Genomic DNA, 26,457 nt, shown 5'->3' on the forward strand with positions numbered 1-26,457 from the left:
CTGGCGAGAGCCGCATTGTCGGACAGTGTGGGAGTTCCTTGATGCAGTTCCTTTGTTCAACCGACATCAGTAGTTTACTTAAGGGAAAGACTCCTTCTACACTGCTATGGAAAGCTAACCTAGAGATATATGGCTGACCATCAACCAATTAAGGTTTCAAGCGCTTTAATATGGTGGACAGGTGCTTGCTGGCATTCAGTGACCTAGGCATAGCGAATTACTGTTAAGACGAAGTAAATTTTAATTTATGGATGTCATATATATTTTTAGTAGTTGACGGAGTGCGCCTACATATTTTAGTAAATATATGACAAGCGAGAGGTTGGTACACGTACGCCGGTGGTGTATGGCACCGCGCTTAGTCCGCTCACGCTGTTAGGTAAGCTCTAGGAGCTATTTAGGACACTGGTCGCTTAACTGTTTTGAAACTCAGTAGCAGTTTGTGGCACAGACATTAGGTCTTATGCTTTAGGTGACCGAATGATGAGGTGGCGGGGAAAAATTCCAAGCAATCACAGATTATTTATTTTCTGACGGCTACATGGCGACTTCCGGTAGCCTGGTGTTCCTTACTGCAGCGAGTATTTTCTTAAATGGGTTCTTGTCCTCTATCATGCGATGCCATGTGAATTCGGCGAAGCAGGATTTCACATGGTGCCCTGCAGTTCCCTGGGCTTTTTATTTCGTCATTTCTGCGATCCCAAAAGCGATCAATGGTTTGAGTTTGAGCACCACTGTGAGGATCGATGAAATGGTACTGATGATTCACAGTACAATGACGGTACCCTTCCATTTTCAGAACATCAATCTGGTGCGCACGCCAGAAATCCGAGTACAATATCCTCCTGTCATTGAAGTTGTCTTTGACAGCAATCAGCAGGGTATAAATGTATCTGTTCGGTAAAGATATGTGGGCTTCTTCTTTATTGTGTGAATAGTGGTGTGAGACCCATGCTTACTTCATATAACTCTTAAGTTATTTATTTAAAAATATATTGTTCTTTTCAGTCTTGTTAGTATTATTAAACGGTTAACGTTAGCTAATAAACCGAAATTATTATTTGTAAATAATACATAACAATCTAACCTTATAGTTCTCTATTTATTTACATATCCGTCACCTCTATGTTACAAGGAATTAAATGATCAGCCCAAATATGAAGCAAGAATTGTACGGTATCTTTTTGCAACTTTCACAAAACACTCGCCGTTTTCACGAAAGATGATGCCGAAAACCCATTGTTGAGAGTAGACCCAATCAGCATGATCTTTTCGCCCCAAAAACAGCGTCCCATCAATCTCGATGACCGTACCGTTTCCCTCTGTTTTACCTTACCTGTGCTTTTAATACAGCCGACACGTATTTGTCTAATGAAATTAATTATTCCTGTCGACTTACTGTATTCGGACACACCCGATTTACGTTTACGCCAAATAATAATTGATAGTTCGAACGCTCAATAGAGAAAACACATGACAGGTACGAAGCTGAGCTTCGAATTTTTCAGCCGCGTACCAATACGCATTATGGTTTTCGACCGGCCAGTTTTTTTGTTGCAACGCCATACTAGAACGGCAGTTTCTTAAAGACGCATAGCGTGTCCATCGTCATATGTCCTGGTTCCGGATATAATGCCACACAGTTGCAAGAAGTTAATGAAATCGCGTTCTTTGGTCGAAAAATTCAAAATATTTATATAAAAAGTCGGTAGCGAGATTAAACTGATTTCACGACAAACGCAAGGAACCAACTCTAAGTAAATCGTCTGCTGTACATTAGTTACAGATACACAACTGAATTTACCTAATTGTGATAAGGAAACTTATACTATATCCTTTCCGTTCGAGGCATTTAGTTGAACTGCATTCTTATATCGTTTCTAAGTAATAAATTGGGTATTTAAGCAAATAATCAGTGACGACGGTTTTCGATTAAAGTACCGATATGGCCATAAAATAACGTTCATTTTTATTTAATCTTATAGTATTTTCCAAATTCTGTAAATGAACTTTCCCTCCGTTTTTTAAGCACGTAAGACTTAATCTTCTGCCATCCATTGAAAGGATGGGTACTTTCATGATATTTAAAAGTATTAAAATACTTTTATTTACCAATAATTTTTATTCTAATGAATGTCATGTTAACACCAGAAATAACTTTTTTATTCAATATTGAAATTTTTTAGTAAAATAAAACTTAATTGTGGAGCTTAGAAAATACTAGGCATTTCTATTTCATTTGGTCATTAACCTAATTACCTATTTCCATTCATTACAATACTTAAATTATCCTACTATTGTCTGTTAAGGGTTATTATATTCAATTATTAAATATTTAAAACAATATTAATTAAAATGTAATCCTCTTAAGTAACGGTCTTTCTCCTTTTATGATCAGTATAACAAGAAGAGAATCTATTGTAAAAGTTACTGCTAATGATAATTACAAACCTATTTTTATTTAAGTTGGTTATCAAAGAAATTATAAAAACAGTTTTCCCAGCTACAGAACGCTAGTAAGATATTAAAAAAATTCTCACCAAAACATATATAAGATATTTCAATATTTTTTATGAAAAAACTTATCTTGCAAGTTTTGTTTCGACTGATTTATTTATTTTTTTTATTATTCTTAAATAGGCAGATATATAAAATCAGTAAAATATAAATTAATTTTGGACAAGATAAATATTACACGTTTTTTCATTTCAGAAAATATAAAATTAACTTAATTTCTTTTATAGAAATAAAATGATGTATAATTATTTTTATTTACACTTTTAATATTTGACAACTTTCTGGATCTACTACCGTTTGTCTGTTGATTATAGAGCAAGCTGCTCTGAAAACTTCGTTTCGTACTTTATATTAAAATTGGTCGTTACCGTAAAATTTACAAAAGCAGGAGATAAATTTTATTGAAGAGTCTAAATACTTAACCTATTTTCCTACTCTATTTTAATACATTTAAGCAAGAAGTTGGAATACTAAAATAATTAAATATGAAATTGAAAAATGCTAATAAATTTACGTAACACTAATATTGTGTTCATATATTTCAACAATGTTAGTATAAAATTCGTGATATATGAAAAAAGATCAGCAGTGTGTTCCTGGGGTTACTGAGATAATATTTATATTTCATTTGATGTTAAAGTAAGGAGTCTCAAATTGAACGCAAAAAATTGGCAGATTACGGTGGCGACATTTATGTTTTGTTTTTTTTAATGTTTCAAGTGTCATTTGTTTTAAGTAATTGACAAATCATCATGGAACGCTAAACGCCTCAACAACGTTTAAAAATCATAAATCATAGAAATATGTAATTGGTTAAAATTATATCGTGCATTTAGCAACATTTATGGTGCGCATAATCAGCCAGACAAAAGCACAATTCATCGTCTAGTTGAAATGTTTGAAGAGAATTTTTTTTACTTGATGTGAAACACCAGTTCACAAATGAAATGCAAGGATTCAAGAAAATAATGCTGCTGTAAAAGCAACCGCTTTGTAAAAGTGTTCTCGCGCCGACCTCCGTGGCGCGAGTGGTAGCGTCTCAGCCTTTCATCCGGAGGTCCTGGGTTCGAATCCCTTCAAGCAAGGCATTTTTCATTCTCCTACGAACATTCTATTTTCTTCTATTTTCATATCTTATTTACAAGCTTTAAGCTTATATGGCGATATCATAAAGAAAAAAAAAACACCGTTCACAAAAATTGGGCCTTTCTTCAACAACTACATGGCGAATTTAGCGTAAATATCTTGGTCTACATCCATATAAAATTCTACTTACTAAAGCATTAAAGCCCATGGACCGTTCTTTGCGTAGAAGATTTACTGACTGGACTCTAGAGCAGCTCGAAGTGAAGATCAAATTTTCAAAAAAAAATCGTCTTTTCAGATGAGGCATTACATCCAAATGTAGGATGTACCATTATATCCTATTAAGGTAGGCTGGTACGCTTAGCATCCCGCTGATGTTAGACCATAGTCCCGGTAGTGAGTACTCTCTCTGTGTACTCCTCGTTTGAGGCAAAGGCATTTCAAGACCATATACCCGGTGGTTCCCCGCTTGAGCAAGGCAGAATTAAGACCGAGACCCGGCTTCTGGAGTAGGAACTAGGCTTAGTACAGTTGGACCTGCATCAGAGACTTGAGGCAGGCATAAATAGAAGATCCGACCGGCGGGCCGATCTGTCATGCCGGGTGTAAAGCCGGTAGACGGGGAGGCCGTTAGAGTATTGGACACTCCCCTGGGTTGAGTTATACTTAAATGGTGGTCTGGCTCAGGGGAGGGGGACTAAAAAAAAAAGGTAGTCTGGGGGCATCATTGGGCAATCTTTTTTCGAAAATAAGAATTTTTTTTAGCCAAACAATGCTGTTACAGTAAATAGTAAACTCTATCGAGCTATAATTCGTGAATTTTTGTTTACACATTTCGAAAATTTTGATTTGAATGAGATGTGGTGTCAACAGATTGTTCCCACATCCACATAGCTAATGAAACAATTCAGTGATTGCGTCAAAAGATTCGTGATTCGATAATTTCACGAAACGGTAATGTCAGTTGACCAACATGATCGTGTGACTTGACTTCCTTACAGTTTTCTCTGGGGTAGTGTTATGTTACAATCTATAGCAACATACCATTAACGATCGATGAGTTAAAAACAAATATTCGATGTGTTATTAGTGGAATTCAAGTTGATTTGTGCGAAAGAATTTGGCAAAATTTTATTGATAGACTTGTCTATATCAAGTAAAGCTATGGAGGCGATGATATTGTTTTTTAACATAACGTATTAAACTTAAAAATAAAAATAATTGACGAAACTACACATACTTTTTGTTTTATTGTAATTTTAATTTTTGTGCTGAAAATGAATGAAAGATAATCTACAGAGTTTTCTAAAATACTTAAAGGTTTATAAGTTACCATAAGATAAACAAATACATAGATTATAAGGTAATCCAACAAACTTTATGTAGTCTTTATATTGACGGGAGACGAACTTCAACCAAAATTAAATGGCTTTGTCTAAAGGTGGCGTAACACGTAGATATTTACTCCATAGATTTGAAAAAAAGAAAATTATTTTGCCCAGCTTTGTAAATTTATACTAAATGGGTCGGTCTCTAATAAAAAATAATATAACATGTTATCTAACAAAACAAAATTATTGCTAACTGAAAAATCAAAGAACTGTAAGAACTCTAATGATTAAGATATGATGTGATTTATTTCTCCCGGTTTATTCTTTGTCGTTTTGTTTTACACTACCAACATTTTTGCTGTATTTCATAGTGGTCGCGACCAGTTAACGTATATTGTGTTTGAATTTACTACCGCTCTTAAAATTCTTATACAGGTGTAACTCCTTTATAATATTTACACATTATACAGTAGTAACAACAATGACAGTGGAAACGCATTTAACAGAGTAAAAGTCAAATGAAGTATTACAGTCTGATGAAAACAGATGATTACTTTTTAGATTAGATTTTTCTTTTACCATTAGGTATTGCCTTAGAGGATGAGATGAATCATTTGTAGAGTGTGAAAATGCCATGCCTGACCGGGTTTCGAACCCGGGACCTCCGTATGAAAGGCCGAGACGCTACCACTCGCCACGGAGGCCGGCTAGATTAGATGTTACACGCTTAGGCATGAACGTATTATGTTTAAAGTAAATAAAATTTACATTTTTTGATGTTTTTATTATTTAAAAAATTAACAGGTCGTTATGAGTTAGAGAATTATTAAAATAAAGGAATTTATTAGAAACTTCAATCATCTCTCTTTAACCTAATAATTTATTCACCAGTGAAATTACTAACTAGCCCAGCAGTAATGTATGTGGTACTTTACAAAAAATAATATTTTCGATGAATTTTTTTTAATCTGTAGGAAAAACTGTTTTTTTTCGTTTTACTCTATAGCTAAATTTCTAATGCTAATTATTTACAATAAAAAATTACTAAACGTTATTGCGTACCAACAGTTGTTAATTATTAAGTAATACTCATTTCGTGTGTTTAGTTAATTTATTACCACATGCACTTAATTTACCCTCGGAGAAAAATTGAAGACTAATATTTTTAATGAGAAATTTTTTAAATGTAAAGTTAATTCAGGGAAATCAGTAGATAAATTATAATGTCTTAATTAACATAATTTTTATTTAACACTTATGCTAAAAAGTTAATATTAATTTGTTAAACTGATCTTTATAATATTTAAGTGTGGTATACATTTTTTTTTGACATAAAAATTTAATCGTAAAATCAAGGATATCAAGAAGATACCTTCAATAAATACAGATATGTATAATTGAATACTATTGTTATGATATAGCGATGATAATAAGGCTATATGTTATTTTTCATGGTTTTTTTGTTAGGTAAATAAATGGCAAGACGAAATTATTTACTATGTATACGTATATATACATTTTTTTAAATTTATTTTATTCGACTCTATTATCCTTTAAATTACTATATATGATTTCAAATAAAATGTAATATCAATATAATATTTATATTTCGAGAAATCTCTGATATTCTCGGATAGCTTGTTTTGAAATAGAATTTATGATTAATGAAACTTTGACATTTGAATATATATTTTAATATATTGCTGTCATGTCCTTGGTTCATTTATATAAATATCGTATGTAGACAGAAATATAACCAAATGAAATCGCTTCTGTTTTTGAAATATGTTCATGGATGTAGATGTAAAATATATAAACAAAGTATCAGTTTGTTTATATCCCTAAACCAGTGTCATTTATGTAGCCAGATGCAAGTATTTAGTTTATACTACCTGTTTAAATTACATATGGTTTTGCTTTTTCAGTGACTTTAACTTTTATTCATTTTAATTGACTAAAAAAAAATATAATGAGATTTTTTACACAGCCTGAGATCACTCCATTTTTCAAAAATTTGCCGATAAATTTTTAAAAAATCTATTGCATGTATAAGTCTTCGATGTTACGATTACAAAGTATGAACTAGTGGTCGACCTTGAAATTTACCAACAGCTATGCCTAAAAAATTGACTTAATCACAAACCAAAATTATTAGATTTAGTTTCATTTCTTTTACACTTAAGCACTTAAACCACTTGTTTCTGTTTGGATTATGATATAGAAAATTTTTAGAGAATGACGTGTTTGTATTAAAAAATCAAAAAAAATCTGTAAATGACTAATTTTTCTAAATAATTTAATTAATTAAGCAAGTACTTTTTTCGACCAATGACTATCAAGATTTTCTAATATAAAGACTTCTGGAAAGCGGTTAAAATGTCTTTCCATCCAGTTACAGAACTTCTACCCACCGGGTTGGTCTAGTGGTTAAACTCGTCATCGCAAATCGGCTGATTTTGAAGTCGAGTTCTAAGGTCCAAGTCCTAGTAAAGGCAGTTGCATACGGATTTAATACTAGAATACTAGATCGTAGATACCGGTGTTTTTTGGTGGCTGGGTTTCAATTATTCACACATTTCAGGAATGGTTGATCTGTGACTGTACAAGATTACACTTCATTTACATTCATACATATAATCCTCATTCATCGTCTGAAGTAATACCTTTCGGTGGCTCCGGAGCCTAAACAAAAAGAAAAATTTATAGAACCCCTACTACCAATGTATTGTTGGCATACAAACAAAAAGCTTGGTTCTCCTATCACAGATTAATGAGTACTAAATGTCTCCTAACATTATTTTAACGGTAATCGAATTAAATGGTGGGGAATATTTTTTTCGGCATTTGTTTTTTCCGGTGATAGTAAAAGAGAATGATAATTAGGCTATGCTGAAGAGAAAAATAATAATAATAAATGATAAACGTTTAGTGAGTTTTTATTTTTATTTTCGTCCAATACAAACAAAAAAGCTTTGAAGAAAAATTTCCATATTTTTTAAACTTTTTAACAGTAAATATATATTTTTTTTAAAATCATGTTTGTATTGCGTTATTTCCTTTATTAGTTAATTAGTTAACCTATATTTTACTTCATGTTACATTAAAATAGTATATTAAAACTTTTCTTCATCACTTTTTTGCACTATTTTTTCTATCGAAATTTTTCCTCCTCATATTTTTTACTTTCTTCTAAGAAGTAAAGGAAGTATTGTGATTGCGAAAAATTTTGGTTTTCGGATTTCAACGGAAATATCCATTTTGACCATCCCTGAATCTATTTTGACTAGTTTCGACCTGATGTCTGTAGGTACGTGTATGTATGTATGTAACTCGCATAACTCAAAAACGATTAGCCGTAGGATGTTGAAATTTTGGCTTTAGGACTTTTGCACCATCTAGTTGAGCACCTTCCTTTTTAACTGCAATCGACTGAATCAAAAGTGTCCATTAAAAGCCCAAAATCCAAATTTTTTTTTTGATTTTGGACTTAATCTTAACGGCAATAATAAGGCCTCATTGAGAGCTTTTCATCAGCTTTTCAATCATAACCATAGTTATGATTTATCGTTGAAAAGCGAACCAATTTCATTGGTTCCACAGTTATCGCCAAATCAAATTTTAACTAATGAAATATTTGGATCTTAGTACGGGAAAGCACATCGGTTTGAATCAGATTTCTTCTCCTTTATTTAATTTTTTTTTATTTTTATTTAACTATATTGATTTATTAATAATTATTAGCGAACAAGCTAGATAGTAAATTTCATTAGAGAAAGATTTATTTTACACGCTATTGCTTGCATTACATGCATGTGATAAAGGAGTGATTGTGTAAAATAAAGATAATAATTAAGCCCTCTCTATGAGAAGCAGTGTGCGATTTGAAATCAGTACAGTAATTATTATTTGACTAAAAAAAAGTTTTCAGATTTATAACTCGAGGAAACTATAAATAAGTATTTGGAAACTTGTAAATTATAGTGCTTTCAATATGTCAAATTGAAAAATAACTTTTTTTTTCTTACAAATTTTCTTACAAAAACTATAGTAATAGATTACTTTCATTTGTAAACTACAATCATCAATAAACATTTTAAATTTCAACAGTTTGCAGAATTTGTGGTAATTTTTTACTGATACTACCCAAGAAGCTAGCTATTTTACACAATTTCATCAAAAATTAGTTTGAAAAAGTGTATAAATTGATTTCATACTCCTGTCGTAAGTAGCAACTTAGTCTATCTTCCCAGCCTTGCAGTGCATGAGTTTTTTAACGAGGAAGTAGTGTACAAAGTTTCTTGGAAGTTATCAATTTGCATAGTGGAGTAAAAACTTCCTTCCTTTCATCAGGAAACTTCTAATATGCTTATTGAGCAGGCTTACTAATTTTCAATCGATACAAATTTTTATATTAAAAAAACAATTCAAGCTGGTATGAAAAATCACCTATCAATAAAATAAATACTTTAAATAAATTATATCTGTCAATATTAATGTAATTTACCTTATTAAATGATTGAAACCAAATTAACATTTGTTAATATTTTCATTTTATATTAATTTAAATAGATTTGGTTGTATTTATGTACATCATGTTTGTTTAGGAAATCTTTTATGAGATATATTAGAGTGAAATACTATGAAATGTTGCTGTTTTTACTGTATTAGGTAAAATATGCATGTAGGTTAAAATGAAATTGGTGTTGTATGATTTTTAATCACTTTTGAACCCTCAGACCAAAAGAAATATAGATAAATTATGTAAACATTATTATTATTGTAAAGTTAGGAAACAACTAATGAAACAATATTCGTAAACGTTTTAATTAGGGACTGATTAGAAAATTTCTTGCTGTTTCTTTTAAATGTCACATTGGCTAATATCACATCAAATCCGAGACATTTAATTGATGCCTGATAGATTAATTAATGCTTTTTTTGAAGATATCTGTTTGAATGTTCTTGTAGATCTGAATTGGGAACTCTTTCTTTGCTTCATTACACTGTTATTGATGAAATCCGTTTTTATAATTAACATTAAAGAGAAAAGTCTATTACTGATATATACATATTTTATTCTAGGCGTATGTTAATGTTTAAACAAAATATAAAGAAAATCACAAATACTTAAAAATTTATTTAACAGTGAAAACGATAATAAAAGTATGTCGTTTTAAAAATTGTTCAACAAAGATTTTCTGCAAGCTAAAAGGTACATCTTTCAACTGGCAGTATAGGCTTGTAAGCAACTTTACAAATTTTCATGCCTTTCTGTCAATTTAAATTTATGTTGTTAATGAATATTTATTTTCAGGGTTTGAAATCCTACGTAAATTTACTCATCTGAGGAAGCAAAATTATTGAAATTGGTATTATAATTTAATATTATTAACATGTTATTAATAATATAAAAATATCATATTTTTTTCTTCGACATGGTTAACAAACAATTCTTTTATGGGTTATTAAAGAGAAGCTGAAAACATTACTACAATGTTGTTGGAGTCAATTTCATATCCAAATTCTATTTTTATCATAACTTGAACACAAAGTATATAAGAACTAAGAAATTCACCTTTAATTGTTTTAAGGATAATTCAAATAACGAAATCGTAATATGTTTCAGAGAATGTTGTGTTATCATCTTCTGAATTTCATATTCTTTCATTTTTTATAAATCAGCTTGTACTCATTTTTACCCACAGGGATAAGTTAGAAAAAAATTCCTTTTTAGAGGTAGATTTTTACTTCATTTGATTGAATGAATCATTTTTTACCTCTGTTATTCTTGGCATGTATTTAAACTAATTTTAATTTAATTTCTAAGAGTTGTAGATTAAAATAAGTATTGTTTATCGTTCCTGAGAATCACTTTGATGTAGATAGGTAAATCTCAGCTTTGTACCACTTCAGAAAAAAAATATAGCCTGCAACACTTCAAAAAATTAGATATAAATGACTGGTAGTGGAAGGTTTTACCACTTTACTATACATAAATTGTTTGTATCCCCTTTCTTTTTATGAGTAAGTGAAAAAAAAAATATTCTTCAAAATGATAGCTGACATCCTATTAACGTAAGAGCTAATTATTAAACATCCCCCATCCATTTTGAACCCAAAGTAATTTAACTCCTTCGGAGTTGTTAATCAAAATAATTTTTCCTTACTTTTCCTAGATCCCATCAATGGAATAATTTTGATATACTTCCTGCCATTCTGAAAATTAATAAGTGAAAAGTGTTTCAGAGAACCTTATTTCTTTTTAGATATTTTAGCTCCTTTGCAGCCTCTTGGAAATGGCTAAAGAAAAACTAACTTCGCACAATCCTTAATTTCTTCAGATAAACATACCTTTTTTTTATATTAACCATTTTTAACCACACAGGGCGACCGATAATCGCCTAGAAGACACTGCCTCGGTCGGCCCTGAGTGATTTGGCTGCAGATTAACCCACCCTAGTGCATACAGCTAAAACCGCTGCCCTGCCAGTTGTGGTCTCTCCTGGTTCATTGAAACATCATGACACTGTATCCAGTTGTCCTGATGCCTCTCTTCAGATGCCCTTCCCATCCCTATACCTTAATCAGAGTCCGTGTATGCACCCCACGCATACCTCCTCCGAATCGCAAGTCCATCATCTTACATATCTTTAGGGTCCGTAATGCGTCATTGGAGTACCCCAATCCAACCAGTCTTGTATGTGGATGGACTAGAAACGCCTTCAGCAATGACGATACCTCCTTTATCTCTACACTTGTCCACGATTCGACCCCCCTGGCTACCTTCTTTTTTTGCCAGTGCGTTTTTTTTTTTAATTATCATACATGCCCATCCACGCATCCAGATAATTACACCCTGATTATTAGACATCACAGTCTAAAGATCAAATCAGTCACGATGGAGTTAAGACCCCATAACGACAGGAAAAAAATGATCAAATGCAAAGGAAAATAGAAAAACCTACATCTAGACACAATAAAATTACAAGGATCTCATGAGTCCCGTATAGACGGTCTACACAACGAAAGTTCACACCCAACAAGTAGGCAGCAATAAACAGTTCGTGGAAGGAAAAATATCAATGAGCAAAACTTAACTTAACATAGAAATAGAATGAAAAACCTATAAAATCAACCTCGTAGATCCCTCATAGATGGTCTACATACTAATTGATTTAAAATTTCTGACTCTTCTGATTTTGATATTCCTTACCTCATGCCTTTCACTTTTCTATTCTTAGCTATCTGGGGATAAATTTATAATATATTAGTTTTACTTTTTCATTTGGATGTACCAGGATATAAACATGAGTTTGGTAAAAACGTAGCTGAAATAAGTAAGACCGGTTTAAAAGTTTTTGAAAGCTAACTTTTGAAAGAAATTCTAATAATAATTTATTTCGAATAATCATAGGTGGAGATAGAATTCGATTGGTTTAGTAACAATAATTGAAGTTATATATCGGAAAAATAAACATACAAGGCAGTGATGAAAAAAGTAACAAAAAGGATAGTAAAGTTTAAGCTTACTTAGTTTGTAAGTCTTACTTAGACTAAAAAATAATGCTTTCTTCCTTTTAAGAAAATTTTCATTCCTTTTATTCAGATTAACGCCTTTGTTATATATAGTAATGTAAGAAAGTAACTGTAATAAATAAATTTTTATAAACTGCTGGATATCATAAAATAGACCTAAATCTGTTTAAAATATAAGATGCTTATTTATAATGATGAAATTTATTTTATTTGTTATTGTTATTCAATCTGAATGGATTTCTCTGTAGAATTTTCATTAATTAACTGAAACGTATTTTTTTACGCATTTTGATGTGGCTTATACATTATTTGTGTTTTGTGAGTATAGCTTTCTGTGTGAAATAAACTGTTTAACAGAACCAGTATTTCCAAAAGCTTTTACTGTCGAATAACGGACAGTTCAAAACCCTGTAACTTCACTTCAACCATAGTACATAGAAGGCTAAGTAGATTTAACGTAGGAGAAAGCTCTTTGTTTCGTAATGAATGTACATAGTAGTTACCTTTATTATTGTTTTGTGGGTGTACTCCATGTGCTTGAAATAACAGTAAGACTAATTTAATTTTAATCAGCCCAAACTGCGCTCTGGAGTTTTTTCAACACAGAATATTTAATCTACAACAAGTCGTGATGCGGTCCCGTAAGAGAGTAATAGTGGTAGGAGATTTCAATTGCAGAACCGCCCTGGCTGGGGCTGCTTCTTCTAACGCCAGAGGAAGAATCTAGAAGATCTATTGGAGGTTACAGGAGCGATTTGTGTGAATGATGGAGCAGCCACATATAGCGCTAGGGGGCACGAATCGATTATCGACCTGGTAATAATAGATAGTAGAATACGTATCGACACAATTGATTTCTCAGTGCTTAATGAAGAGACTGGAAGTGACCACAAGACTGCTTCGATTACCATTAGAGACTGTCCTTAAGAGTAATGCAGATAAACATTAACCATAGGCTGACAGATTATCAGATTCACCGTGTGACTAGGGAACCGGCAAATAAGATCATGAGTTGTGCACGGATAGATCCGGAGATATTTCAAAATATAATTAAAGATGAAATAGCCAATATACCAAAGAATACCAACAGACATCATCCAGTTTATTGATGGTCTAGTGATATCGAGGATCAAAGGAGAACAATGCAGAGGAAAAGAGAATAGCCCAGCGACTACGAGCCCGAACGGGCATGGAAGAAGAAGGTCGCCTAGCCGTAGAAGAATACAGGAATGCCAGGAAGAAACTTAACTTCCTTATAAAACAATCCAAGAAAAGAAAATGGCAGAAGCTGTGTGATAATCTGGATGCCGACCCCTGGCGGAAGGCATTCAGGATCATAACCAAACGTTTGGGTAGACATGTGCTGACATTAAGTAACGAAATGTCGGCACAACAAGTAAGAGCCTTGTTCCCTAGAGAGGAGTCTGCTAATAGAGAAGTGATCAGATGTGAAGGTGGCAGATTCACACAACAGGAAGTCCTGGAGGCAATTAATAAACAGAATCATAAAAAAGCCCAGGACCGGACGGAATACCGGCTGCCGTTATTAAAGGACTGGCAAAGATTATTTCCTGGGAAATGGTAGACATAGCCAGTTATGGTCTGCAAAACTGCACTTTTACTGATTGCTGGAAAGCATCCAGGACAGTATTCCTCCCCAAAGCAGGAACAAACAACGGACAAAGAGGTTACAGACCAATCAGTCTCATAAATAACATGGGCAAAGTCGCTGAAAGATTAATAGCAGCCAGGCTGAGATAAGAACTCGAAGAGAGGGACTGCCTACACCCAGAGAAATATGGCTTCAGGAAAGGATAATCAACGATAAATGCGATAAATAGAGTCATGAACTGGGCATTAACAAGCAGAAGAGGATCGAGGAGGACCAGGAAACTCTCCTTAATGGTAATGTTAGACATTAAAAACGCATTCGGATCCGTTCCATGGCCATCAATAATTGAAGCATTACAAGGAATGAACATTAGCGATTACCTGATTAATCAAATCAATCAATACCTTCATCAAAGATATATTGAAGTGAAAACGCTAGAGGGGAAGTCTACATTCAAAATTTTTGGAGGTGTCCCTCAGGCGTCCGTACTTGGACCCATCCTCTGGAACATCTTTTACGATGGGGTTTTCAGACTGAACTACCCGGAGGGGGTATTGCTGATGATTTAGCGGTTTTAGTTGAAGGTAAGGAGGTCGTGAACATAGAGGAAAAAGCCAATCGGGCTTTAAGCCTAATAGATGAGTGGCTAGAAAGGAACTTGCTGCAGATATCCCCTACGAAATCTAGCTGTATAATTTTCTCTGGAAGAAGACGGATAAGGAATATCAACTTAGACATTAGAGGAGAACGAATTATAGAGATCAATAATGCAAAATATCTTGGAGTTATACTGGACAAAAGCCTAAAATTCGCGAACCATGTCGATATGATAAGTAAGAGGGTAACCCCCACTATCAAGGCTCTGAGGGGGTCTCTTTCATAACCACGGCGCACCAATGATGGAGATTAGGAGGTTGATAACTGCAGCCACTACGTCTGCGATACTATATGCGGCCCCGGTATGGGGAGACGCTATGAACATCCAGAGGAACAAAATGAAACTAAGAAGCGTTCATCGGCTTGCTTTGCTACGGGTTGCTGCAGGGTACAGGACTGTTTCATATGATGCACTGTGTATACTGACTGAGGTCCCCCCTATAAACCTACAAGTCAAAGGGCGTACATTAAGATTTACGGGACTGTCTAGAGATGAGGTTGCAGTTTTAATAGATCAGGAATGCCAGAATGCATGGGCTTGCTCAAAGGTGGTGGATTGGACCAAAAGACTAATAAGAGATTGGAAAGGTAATAGAAGGGGCAACGTAGACTTCTATGTTACACAATTATTGATGGGTCATGGCTCCTTTGGTCAGTACTTATATAAAATTGGACAAAGGGCTACACCGCAGTGTGATTACTGCCAAGAGATAGACAATGCTAAACATACTATTTTTGTTTGTCCCAGATGGGCACGCAACAGAAGTGAGATCTCTGCAAACAGGCTAACACCGGATATTTTAATCAACTGGCTGGTGTTCAGTGATGTAAACTGGAACTGGTTTAGAAGGTTTGCGGGTGAAGTTCTCCGATCTAAGGAAGAACACGGAGGATCCACGGAGGACAGTCCCTCCGTGGAGGGCCCGTATGCCGAGGTATGCGGTTTCCTGAGAAGGGAGGGAACTCCTGGGAAGAAGTTGGGTAAAAGAAAGACCGAGTCCCGGCCGGCGGTGTCGGCCCTGCGGGTGCCCTGGCACTCGGTGGTACGGTGCCACCGGTTTGAGGCGTGGCATAAAGACCGAGACCCGGTTCCCTGCTGAAGGGGTGGGGGGGTGGCGTAGCCAGACCTCATCTCTGAGGCGGGGAATTTGAGGCAGGCAAACAAAGATCCGAGACCGGGGAGGCTAACCTGTCGTGCCGGGCGTACTACCGGTGGGCGGGGGACGCCTCCTTAGAGTAATGGACACTCTCCCCACAACTGAGTTATACTTAATTGGATATTCGGTTGGAAGAATCGGTTGAAAGAAGGGGATAAAAAAAAAAAAAAAAAAAATTTAATTTTTAATGACAAAAAGGTAAGTAAAATGTAAAGTTTTTGGCCCAAGTTGAATTTTACAACAATTATACTTTATAATATTACATTCTTCTTGGGATTTTTTACATTATAAGTAATTTTTCAGCATAAAGATAAGTCTCTTTATTTTTTTTTTAAAGCATAATGAAAAATTAATTATAATTATATTTTTTATAAACACATAATTTCAAGCTAAGTTTTTTGGCTCACATAATGAATAAAATTTTGGCTTAAAAAATGTTAAACTCATACCTGTTAACAAACAATTTGACCTTCAGAATATTGCTCATTTTTTTAACGGTGGAACTAAAGAAATTTTATATAATTATTCATGTTAGAAGTATAGTCTGTTACCCAATCAATGTTACTCTACTTTCTTTTTTGTTGAGAGATGAATTTTGTACAGTATGAAAAATGTCAAGCTGGAGCAGTATTTGAACTCATAATCTTCTGGTTGAAAAGACAGGGATGCTTGAACTCCTTCACAAAAATTGACTAAAGATGGCCAAAAGACGCTTTGTTTTCCCTGCTGTGATGCACTATTCCTACTGAAAATAAATATTAAAAAAAGGGAAAACCAGGTATTAATTTCTCTCCTAGAGTAACAAAAATAAAAATTCATGAATTACTTTAAATGAAATTCTTTAATTGTGAAATCAGGTAACTTTTATTAATGATTCCATTTTAGAATCACCCAAAAGATTATAATAAAAGTTAATTGTGTTGTTGGTGGGGATCGAAAACCAAGTTGCGTAGCTACTTGGATAGTCACTTCATTTTTATAACTGAAATCAAACAGAAAGAGTAATAATCGTGGGCTGTAAGTTGGTTCTCTTGTCTGAAGGTGAAACCAAGCACAGGAATTGTTATTTGTATTTTAATTGAAGGTATGTTTAATATAATTTAATAAATTATTAAATCAGTGAATTGAAATCAATTTTGTATTGTGATTAATAACTAGCAAATAGGTAAACATTGAAAAGTGTAGTGCAACTAAACAGAGAATACTAAAGAATAAAGTTTTAATTTGAAATAAATGGTAATAGAAGAATTTTACACAATTTGTTTTTATAAATATGGAAAAAATTATATATTACAATGTCATAATTCCTTTAAGATACACTTTTTTTATCAGAAACAAATGGAATTCGTTTTGACTATTTTTTTGGTATTAGAATCTGCATATTGTTTTAATAATTCCTTCTATTTTAGTTTATATTAAGAATTTTGCATAATAAATTATTTTAGTTCAAGTGCTTATTCAGCTTCTTTGTGTGGGACAACAAAAGAATGAATTTTACTGAGATAAAATTAATCAGAATTAGATCCCAGATTTGATCAGAAAATTCAGTTCATCTAAGTAAACACAAATAATAACATTACTACAAGAATAAGCAGAAAAGACATGACTGCAAATCTCCTTTGTGTAAACAGAATTTATGTGGATATCAAACCGTATATGGCGAAATTAAAAAAAAACTGAAAATTAAAAATATGTATGGGAGGTAATTGAAGTCATTAACTCTGAAAAAAAAAACATATCAAGAATCAATGAAATGGAACTAATCTATGAATTAACTAAAAACACCTGCAGTACAACGTATTGGTATTAAGTACAATATTAATATCAATGAACAGTTAACTAAAACACTATGGTACAGTCGTTTGTCCGAAAACTCTGTATGGAGTTGAATGTCTGAAATTTAATAATTACAACTTTCATAACTTTTAACAGATAAACTAAAAAAACAGAAGAACGAAGACTTCTCAGAAAATTACTAGGGCTCATCAAACAATGGAGAAGAATACAGAAAAATACGCAATAATGAACTATATATGAACGTAGAGAAAAATATCAGATGCAATCACAAAAAAAAGAATCACCTTCTACGGTCAGCTACAAAGAATTAACCCTGGAAAAAAGTTTAGCTGTTAAAGGGTGTTAGACTTTTACTTTAAAATTCTAGAAACCAGTAACAGCTGGGTCATAGAAACTAAAAAAGATGTGGAAGTACTGAAAATAAAACGAGAAGACATCAAAGAACGTTTAGCAAAGAGAAAGAAATTCCAAAACCTGAAAGGTTTCCAGGAAAATAAAAAACAACGGAAGTATAACTGAACAGAAGAAAAAAAAATTCTGGGAAAGGAGTGTGGAAAAAATAAACTGCAAAAGTGTATTAGTTGATACAACAAAGTCCATAGTGGCTAAACAAAAAAAATACGTTGTTTAATGTTTTTAATTAAGTATTAAAAAATTATTTTTAAAGAAATGAACAAAGCAAGAATCATACAATATCATTTTGTTCAGAAAGGTATTTTATAACAAGAATATTGATTAATATATAACATTCAGTGGATCAGTGGTGTTTTTTATTGACAACGTAGTGTTTTCTGAGTGAAACAGTAGACCAGCCTCTCAGGACTTCTTAATTTATGTATTTTTCGTTTTTTAATGCAAATCTGTACATCTATATATCGTTTGTCATAGTAAACAAAATTAGAGATTTACGTGTAGTATTTTTCACGTAATTTGGTGTAAAAATATAAATAAAGATTTCATTAATATACAGAGTGTATCACAAAGTTCTTCTGAGACTTTCATAACCTATTCTACTCATGAAAATCACTTTGTGATACACTATATAATATGAAAAGTGAGTGAAAACAAGGTTCTCAACATCTTTTTTTGGTTATAGGAAACTTTTAAAGAAGGAGATTAGTAATAATAAAAATTATGAAGTCTTTGTTTACCAATCAAATCTATTTATTCCTTTTCCAGAAAAAAAATTGTTTTCTCATAATAATATAAGACTAATATTTTTTTTTTTTAAACCCCCATTATTATCCACCATATAGAAACATTTATAAATTGTTCTTGTAGTAATCAATCTTATGATTAGTTTGCAGAAGTCTTCCCCCTCTAGGCAGTTCTGTCATTTGCTAATGTCTTGTTTCCATGTACGTTACGAACATGTACGTTTCATGTACATGGAAACGTTCCATGTACGTTTCCATCTACGTCCCAACATTATATATGATCTGTTCAATATCAATATACCCTAGCCATTGTCTTTCTCTTGGATTTTTTATTTCTACTGTGCCATCTATTATGGTGTGCAACTAATTATTATGCACATTACGTACATGTCCTATCCACGTGTCTCGCCACTTCCTTAATAAAATTCGTGAACAAGGCACTTCATCAATCCTTCGTAACACTTATTCATCGGTTATTTCTCCTTCCATGTAATCTTCAACATCTGTCAGTAGCACTACTGCTCAAACACGCCTATTACGCTTCTCCTTTACCCTTCTGTCCCTATGATCCATGCTTCACTGCCATATAAAAAAACACTCCATACGAATGTCTCCATCAGTTGCGTTTTCAATTTTTGTTTATATTGTTTGAGGCGAGTATCTTAATCTTCTTATTGGATGCTAATTTCACCTGTTTTATTCTGTTAATAATCTCTTTCAAGTTTCACCATCTGAAGTAATTCTTCTTCCAAGACAGATAAATTCCTTCACACACTAATTTATTTCCATTCTCATGCATATCAGCTTCGTATCGTGCCTGCTCACTACCATTATTTTTGTTTTCTCAGTTTTTATTTTGAAGTTATATTTGGATAATATGATGTTCTTGCTTCCTACCATCCTTTTCAATTCTGTTTCATATTCGGTGACTACAGCTACATCATGCACAAAACGTAGCACATCTATTTTCTCTCCATGCATCCTTACTCCACTAGTACCTCCTAACGTTTCTCTAGATTTATCAATTCCTAGTTGTGAATATGCATTGGTCAACATAGCCGACAATGAGCATCCTTACCTGACCCTCTCTTCCTGTTGGATCTCTTCCTGATCTTTCTTCCTGTTGGTGGTCTCCACATCTCACAGCTGCTACTTCATCCTTGTATACTCTCCACATCACCCTCCTTGTAATTAACTACTGTCATTCTGATTAAATTAAACATAATGTCTATTATGATCTGATGCGTTTTCAAAGGCAATAAATGCAGTGAATGTGTCCTTAATCTTCCTTATTCGATTCTCTGTAACCTGTTAAAGCAAGGATAGCTTCTCGTGTACATCTTGCCTTCCTGAAGCCAAATTGAAGCCTTTCTGAACATATACTCTCCACTTTCCCTACTGGCCTTCGTAAGGTTATTACTGTGAGGATTTTTGATGAATGGAGTATCAGGCTTATTGTACGATGATGTTCACATTTCTTTGCCGTGAGTTTTCTTGTATTACACGTTTTGAAATTGTCAGGCACTACACCAGTTTCATAAATTTTTCAGACGCTCGTACATTGCATTCTTACATCTGAAACTCATTCCTGCCGATTTTATTAGTTCTGTTGTTAGATCATCAACCCCAGATACTTTTCTATCATTTAGGGTTCGAACTGCTTGAAAAAATTCACTTCACAGTTTCGCCCAATTTCTCTAAGTTCACATTCTCTTCATCTTTCATCACATCTTTCAGTCTGGTTAAACATATAATTTCTCTCAGTACTCTTTATATTTCTTAGCAATTTCATAAGCTGTAGAGTTGTCTCTTTTCAAAATTCTTTTACACACAATCTTCCTACTCCCAAAACAGTATTTACTATTGTATAAGTTGTTTCCAGATTGTTAGCTTTAATTAGTCCATCAACCTCTTTACAGCAGTCCTGTAGAAATATCTCTGGTTTCTTTTGCTTTCCTATTAATATCATTTTTTACTTTCCTAGGAAATTTTGAAAAGAGACAACTCTACAGCTTATGAAATTGCTAAGAAATTTAAAGAGTCCTGAGAGAAATTATATGGTTAACCAGACTGAAAGATGTGATGAAGGATGAAGAGAATGTGAACTTAGAGAAATTGGGCGATACTGTGAAGTGAATCTTTTCAAGCAGTTCGAACCCTAAATGATAGGAAAGTATCTGGGGTTGATGATGAATCTCTGCTCTCTCTGTCCTCTTTAGTTCCCTTCTGTGTTACGTTATTTGGAACAGTTCTTCCGTCATCCACTCCCTTTGAATCATGCATTTTAGTTTCTCAAGCAGTTCATTTGCTGCTTCTGATAAACCCTTTTTTATCATATCCCATTTCTTTTCTACATATCCTTCATGGTAATTCACTTTCTTTTCTTCTGCCTTCTTTTCGTATACCCTCTTTGTAGAAGAATCTGTTATTGCTCTCAGATTCTTCTTTCCATTTTTCTTGCACCTCATTAGTCTTTTAAATTTTAGACTACATTTACTTATAACTATACTGCGGCCACTGTTTATATCTGAATGTGGATATGCTCTGCAGTCTTTGACCTGATTCTTAAATTTACTTCTGATCGAAATATAATCTATCTGGTGTCGCCGTAGGTCTCCAGGAGTTTTCCAATTGTAACGTCTACATGGGTGATGCTGAAATAAATTGTTAGTACCTATCACTTTGTGCCTTATACAGAACTCCGCCAAACGGTCTCTTTGATAATTTCTTTTCCCAAGTCCAAACGGCCCAATCACTCCTTCCATGCCTCACAACGCCATTAAAGTCTTTCATAATGATGAGATATTCGAATCGCTCTTCTTTACAAGCTTAATGCCCTCATTCCACTCATCATAAGAGCAATCTCTATTTATTCACCACTATGTGCGGAGATTGGAATATAGTACTGTATTATCACAGTTTGGTAGGTTTGGTGTCTAATTTGGGTACTACTTTTCTTCCACTTTATTGCATATATCCCTTAACTTTCTGACCCATTCCTCTCCTCTCTGCAATACTACTCCCATCCCTCTGACTTGACTCTCTTCTATTGTTCCTGTGTGGATTATTCTGTATTCCCCACTTCAGAAATCTCCTTGAGTAGGCCATGTCATTAGTGAAATTCCAAGAAGATAAAGTTTCATCTTATTCATAGGTTTTCAAGCTTCCCACATTGCAGAAATGTGCAGATATTGCATGTTCCTAGTTTACTACTTGTTATCTATTTCTTAGGTTTCTGCATTTTAGAGCTACATCTTTCGCCGTCCCCTCTCGGGAATCCGAATGGGGGACAATTATTCCAGAAACTTTTACTAAATCATGTTCTGCCATAATTTCAACTGCTGATAATTGGGATGTCCTTACGACTTTAAATGGAGTGATTTTTGCCTTAAATTCTCTAGCCTACAACACTGACTCTTCAGTTCATCCACCTTTTGAGGTCGGAAACCTCTCAAGGGTAAGAAAGTGCCCTCAGCTTCATCCGCTCATCTGCCGTTTGGGGTCGTTGGCACCTGATGGAGTGGTTTCCCTTATCCCGGGAGACACTCGGTCCCTGCACTTGTTAGCCATTTTACTAACAAATTTTTTCGCTTTTTACCATGAGGAGGATGTTGTCATTTCTCTTGATTAAGTCCAGAACTACTAGTCTTAGACTCTCCACTACTTTTAGAGAGGTTTATAAATTAAAATTTTTAAAAAGAAGGATAGGTTTACTGTCTCATCATCTGGGAACTGATGTAATAGGCTTTGTTTTGTTTCCGACTTAAGTTTCAAAACCTTTCTGTTACAAGAATTTTTTAAAAAGTAATTCTATATATTTTGCTTGTAGTAAAATCTACGAAGTAGGTATTACCTTTTTTTAGCTTGTTTATACAGCGACTAAAAGTATTATCTGAAAAATAAAGCTGAAAAAAAAAGAAAAATAAAGCTGTAAATTACGAAATGGGCTCAGTTAGGAAGTTTCTCTTTGTTCCAAAAGAAAAAGAAATTGATTTCAGGAAAAGTTTAAAAACTCTAAATGTAAAGTAAATATTTTTTATGTTGGAAGAATTTGCGTTTTTTCAGAAATGTAGTAATGGTAAGATGGCTAAATTTTTACTGAGCTATTTAAGTTTGAATATTTTGATAAATTTTAACAAACATTAAATAAAATCTTAATTAAACGTGAAGTATCATAAGTATAAGAAATAATATTAGTGTAGTACATAAGTATATTATAGCAAATACGTCACATAAACATGTTATATATACATACAATATATTATAGCTCTGCAAATACGTTTACATAAAACTAAAAACAAATTGAGATTCTGATTTTCATATAATTATACATAGTTGCCTGCATTACAAATACTTTTATTTCTCAATTAAATTTTTTGTTATTGTAATTTGTTCACTTCTTATATATTAATTTACTTAATTTTTCGGTTGTATCTACTGTTGATTGTTTAACGATTGAAATTATAGATTACACTTCTAAAAGTTTAGTTAAAATTGAACAGCAGGAAGTCCAAAATTCCTAAATCTGATATTGCTACAATTCATTTTAGATGATTTATTTTAATATTGAACTACTTTGTCTTGTGAACAGATTTTTTTTTTTTTACGAGAGAGTGGTTTTTTCTGGATTTTTTAGGAACAGTTAATACAGTAATATTTCTAATAAGGTTAAGCCAGTACTATATGTTCAGTGCATTACTATTAAATATCAACTTTGTTTTTAGCAATGTGTTTAATAATATAACCCGAGAAATAATTGCCGATGGGCATTATTGGACAAAGCGGAATGCGGCGGATATTCTTTTCTGTTTTATTAATTTTGAAAAAAATATCTTTATTTCTTTAGTGGTATTTTATTATTTATTAGGTTTATGATAGTGTTTCGAAACGGCTAGATTTTTAGTCGCTGTGTGTTAAAAAAATGTGTACCATAACATTTTTATTGTGCACCAGATGGTCCATAAAAGTAGTTAATTTTTAAAATGAATATTGTTTCTCAACAAACTGGACAAATTGAAAACGGGTGTTGGCAGTTATTACTGCGTCTATATTGGTCGTTCAGAGGTAAGTGAACTTTTTATTTGATAATGGTCTGCACAAATCTTTAGTTTAAACGATTCAGTTTCTCTTGTCATTTTTCTGATTTCTGTTTACTAAAAAATATTTTGATTTTATTTAAGAAGGTTAGAAAATTAATTTTTACATATACGCACGCGCACGCCCACACACTGATATTACGGTGTTTATTTTAACTTTTGAAGGAGGATTCTTTGATCCTCTAATATCTCCCGCATACGAATCTGGAACGATATTGGTAATCTTGTGTGATAATAAATATATAGAAAAACTAGAGCAAGTTTGTTACGGTCCCATCCATCAAGGAAGTCAATATTTTATTTTATTCATTCCTACTTAGAAATTAAAAAATTACAAAATTTAGCATCCGCATTTTAAATGAAGGAGAAAATTTCTGAAGTCCTGAAGTTTTAAATAATAATTCATTTTATCCAAAAATTAAAAATTTCATTTTCATTCATATTCATTTTAATAATATTTTATTAACTTTTAAATTTTTTAATAAATTTTTCTTAAGAAAAATGGCCCGACTGCTGGAATAGGAGAGAGAGGTTATTTCAGCTTGTAATGAAATGGGATCCGCTTTTGCGGTAAGAAGAGGAATCTGAAAAGATTAACTGATTTCGACAACCTTTACACACAATCTGATATTTAGGATACACTTATTCGTACTGCTATTCGAAAATATACATATAAATCATAAGATATATATACAAGATGTATGTTATTGCAACGGAAAATTTTTGATATATATTTGTATATATAAATAGGCTACGGTACAAGTTTTGCCGCAAATGCTCTACTAGTTTTTTCCACTTTTTTTATTGCAACAATTAATATAAATAGTATTTAGACGCAATTTTTTTTTTTAACTATTGATATCTGTGAAACTACGTTTCTTTTCTATTAGACTAAGTAAGTGAAATTTTTAATTATAAACAAGATGATGCCAACTTGTTTATACTTTTCGTTTCCGACGCCATCACTACTTCACAGTCAGAAACACACTGATTTTCAGAATATATACGTTCGACAAACGAGTTGAACAACGCAAGCATCACGTTTAAATTCACTCAACACTGTGACTCATTTCATAACCTCAAATTGAGGTTATGTTGTCGGTCGTCAACCTTAAATAGAGCGTAACTGAAAAATCATTCAGCCAATCTTCAAAAAAGTTTTACATGCACAACTACAGATTCTCTTCTACAGCATATCTAAATCTCAATGGAATTGATTAAATAGTTTTGGAGGTTTTCCAGCCACAAATTTTATCCATCGGCCTACATATTAATAAATTTTTATATATAAAAAAATTGCATTTAAACTGAATGATATTTTCGTACTCCTTATAACCAGAATTTCAGGAAAATTCAATTTCGCCTCCCAATTCTACCGTGCGACCGAAAGTAATACCGTACTTTTCTTTGAAAAGTTAAAAGAAAAGGAATTAGACAAAAGAAAATAGTAAAATGGAAATTTCTGTATATATACATGTATATATATATATATATATATATATATATATATATATTAAACAAAATAGACTTAGCACTTTTACATGGCAAGTGAACATTTCTTATGCATAAAAAAAATAAAATTATTTTTACGGAAATTAATTAAAATTCTTACCTTATAGCTATATACCTCCAAATAGCTAATGTTAAAGTTAAGCAGATAGATATAGTATGCAGAACTTGGGAGAAATGCGTGTGGAATAAAATAAAAACAGCACCAGAATAAGGAAATTCATTGGAGTTTGATGACAGTAGATACATGTAACATGCAAACGGTACGTATTCTAACATGACAAGCATATCTGCGACCGCTATACCGGTTAATATTCTGTTTATCGGGGCTGAACATAATTCTTTTCTCGTTAGAACGGCTACGTTTAACAAATTCGCAATAGTTCCAAACGCACAGACTATTAGACTTACGTATCCGTGTACTTTTTTATAAGCGGTCGCTACGTCTCTTACAGCACCACTACAATAACATTGAGTAGGCGGGTTATAACTCACGTTACTAAATGTTAAATTTAATGTCATCATATAATCTACATCCTCTTCTGTTAAATTCAAATAGTGTAATAATGTTTCGTGGGATGAAAAAATAAAAGGTTTTATTTGATTAAAAGATTTTTCTTCCATTGTCATTCGACTATTGTTCCTTAATTTACTTATCGCTTTTTCCAAGTTGAATATAATCGTCCATATGTTGTCATCGAGCATTGAAATTATGTTGAGTTATGATTACAGTATTCACATTTAATTATTCTATGATAAATAATGTACAAAATATGTAATGTATTTCACTTTTTTATTAATTAATATATCTTAAACTTATTTCAACGTCAAGGATTTCGTACTCGTTTTGCTGATGACACTTCTATACGACATTATTTTTTCGTAATTAGAATACTACAGATGTGTTAAGTCCGAAATTGTACCATTTAACAATACAAGCTATGTTATATCCAGTCTCATCTCGATTAGTATTCATTTAATTTTAAATTGAATTCATTAATC

General features: G+C 32.8%; 1 protein-coding gene across 1 annotated transcript in view; it reads right to left on the reverse strand.

Moving 5' to 3' along the window:
• LOC142320894 (G-protein coupled receptor dmsr-1-like) overlaps positions 1-26,160 on the reverse strand; it is a 76,893-nt gene extending 50,733 nt beyond the window's left edge. Inside the window, exon 1 of the mRNA XM_075358878.1 lies at positions 25,559-26,160. Within this exon, the coding sequence (XP_075214993.1) occupies positions 25,559-26,160 (602 nt within the window). The remainder of the gene's footprint in view (positions 1-25,558) is intronic.
• Between the last annotated feature and the right edge of the window lie 297 nt (positions 26,161-26,457).

This window comes from Lycorma delicatula, chromosome 3, assembly GCF_047948215.1.
Source record: "Lycorma delicatula isolate Av1 chromosome 3, ASM4794821v1, whole genome shotgun sequence".
NCBI lineage: Eukaryota > Metazoa > Arthropoda > Insecta > Hemiptera > Fulgoridae > Lycorma > Lycorma delicatula.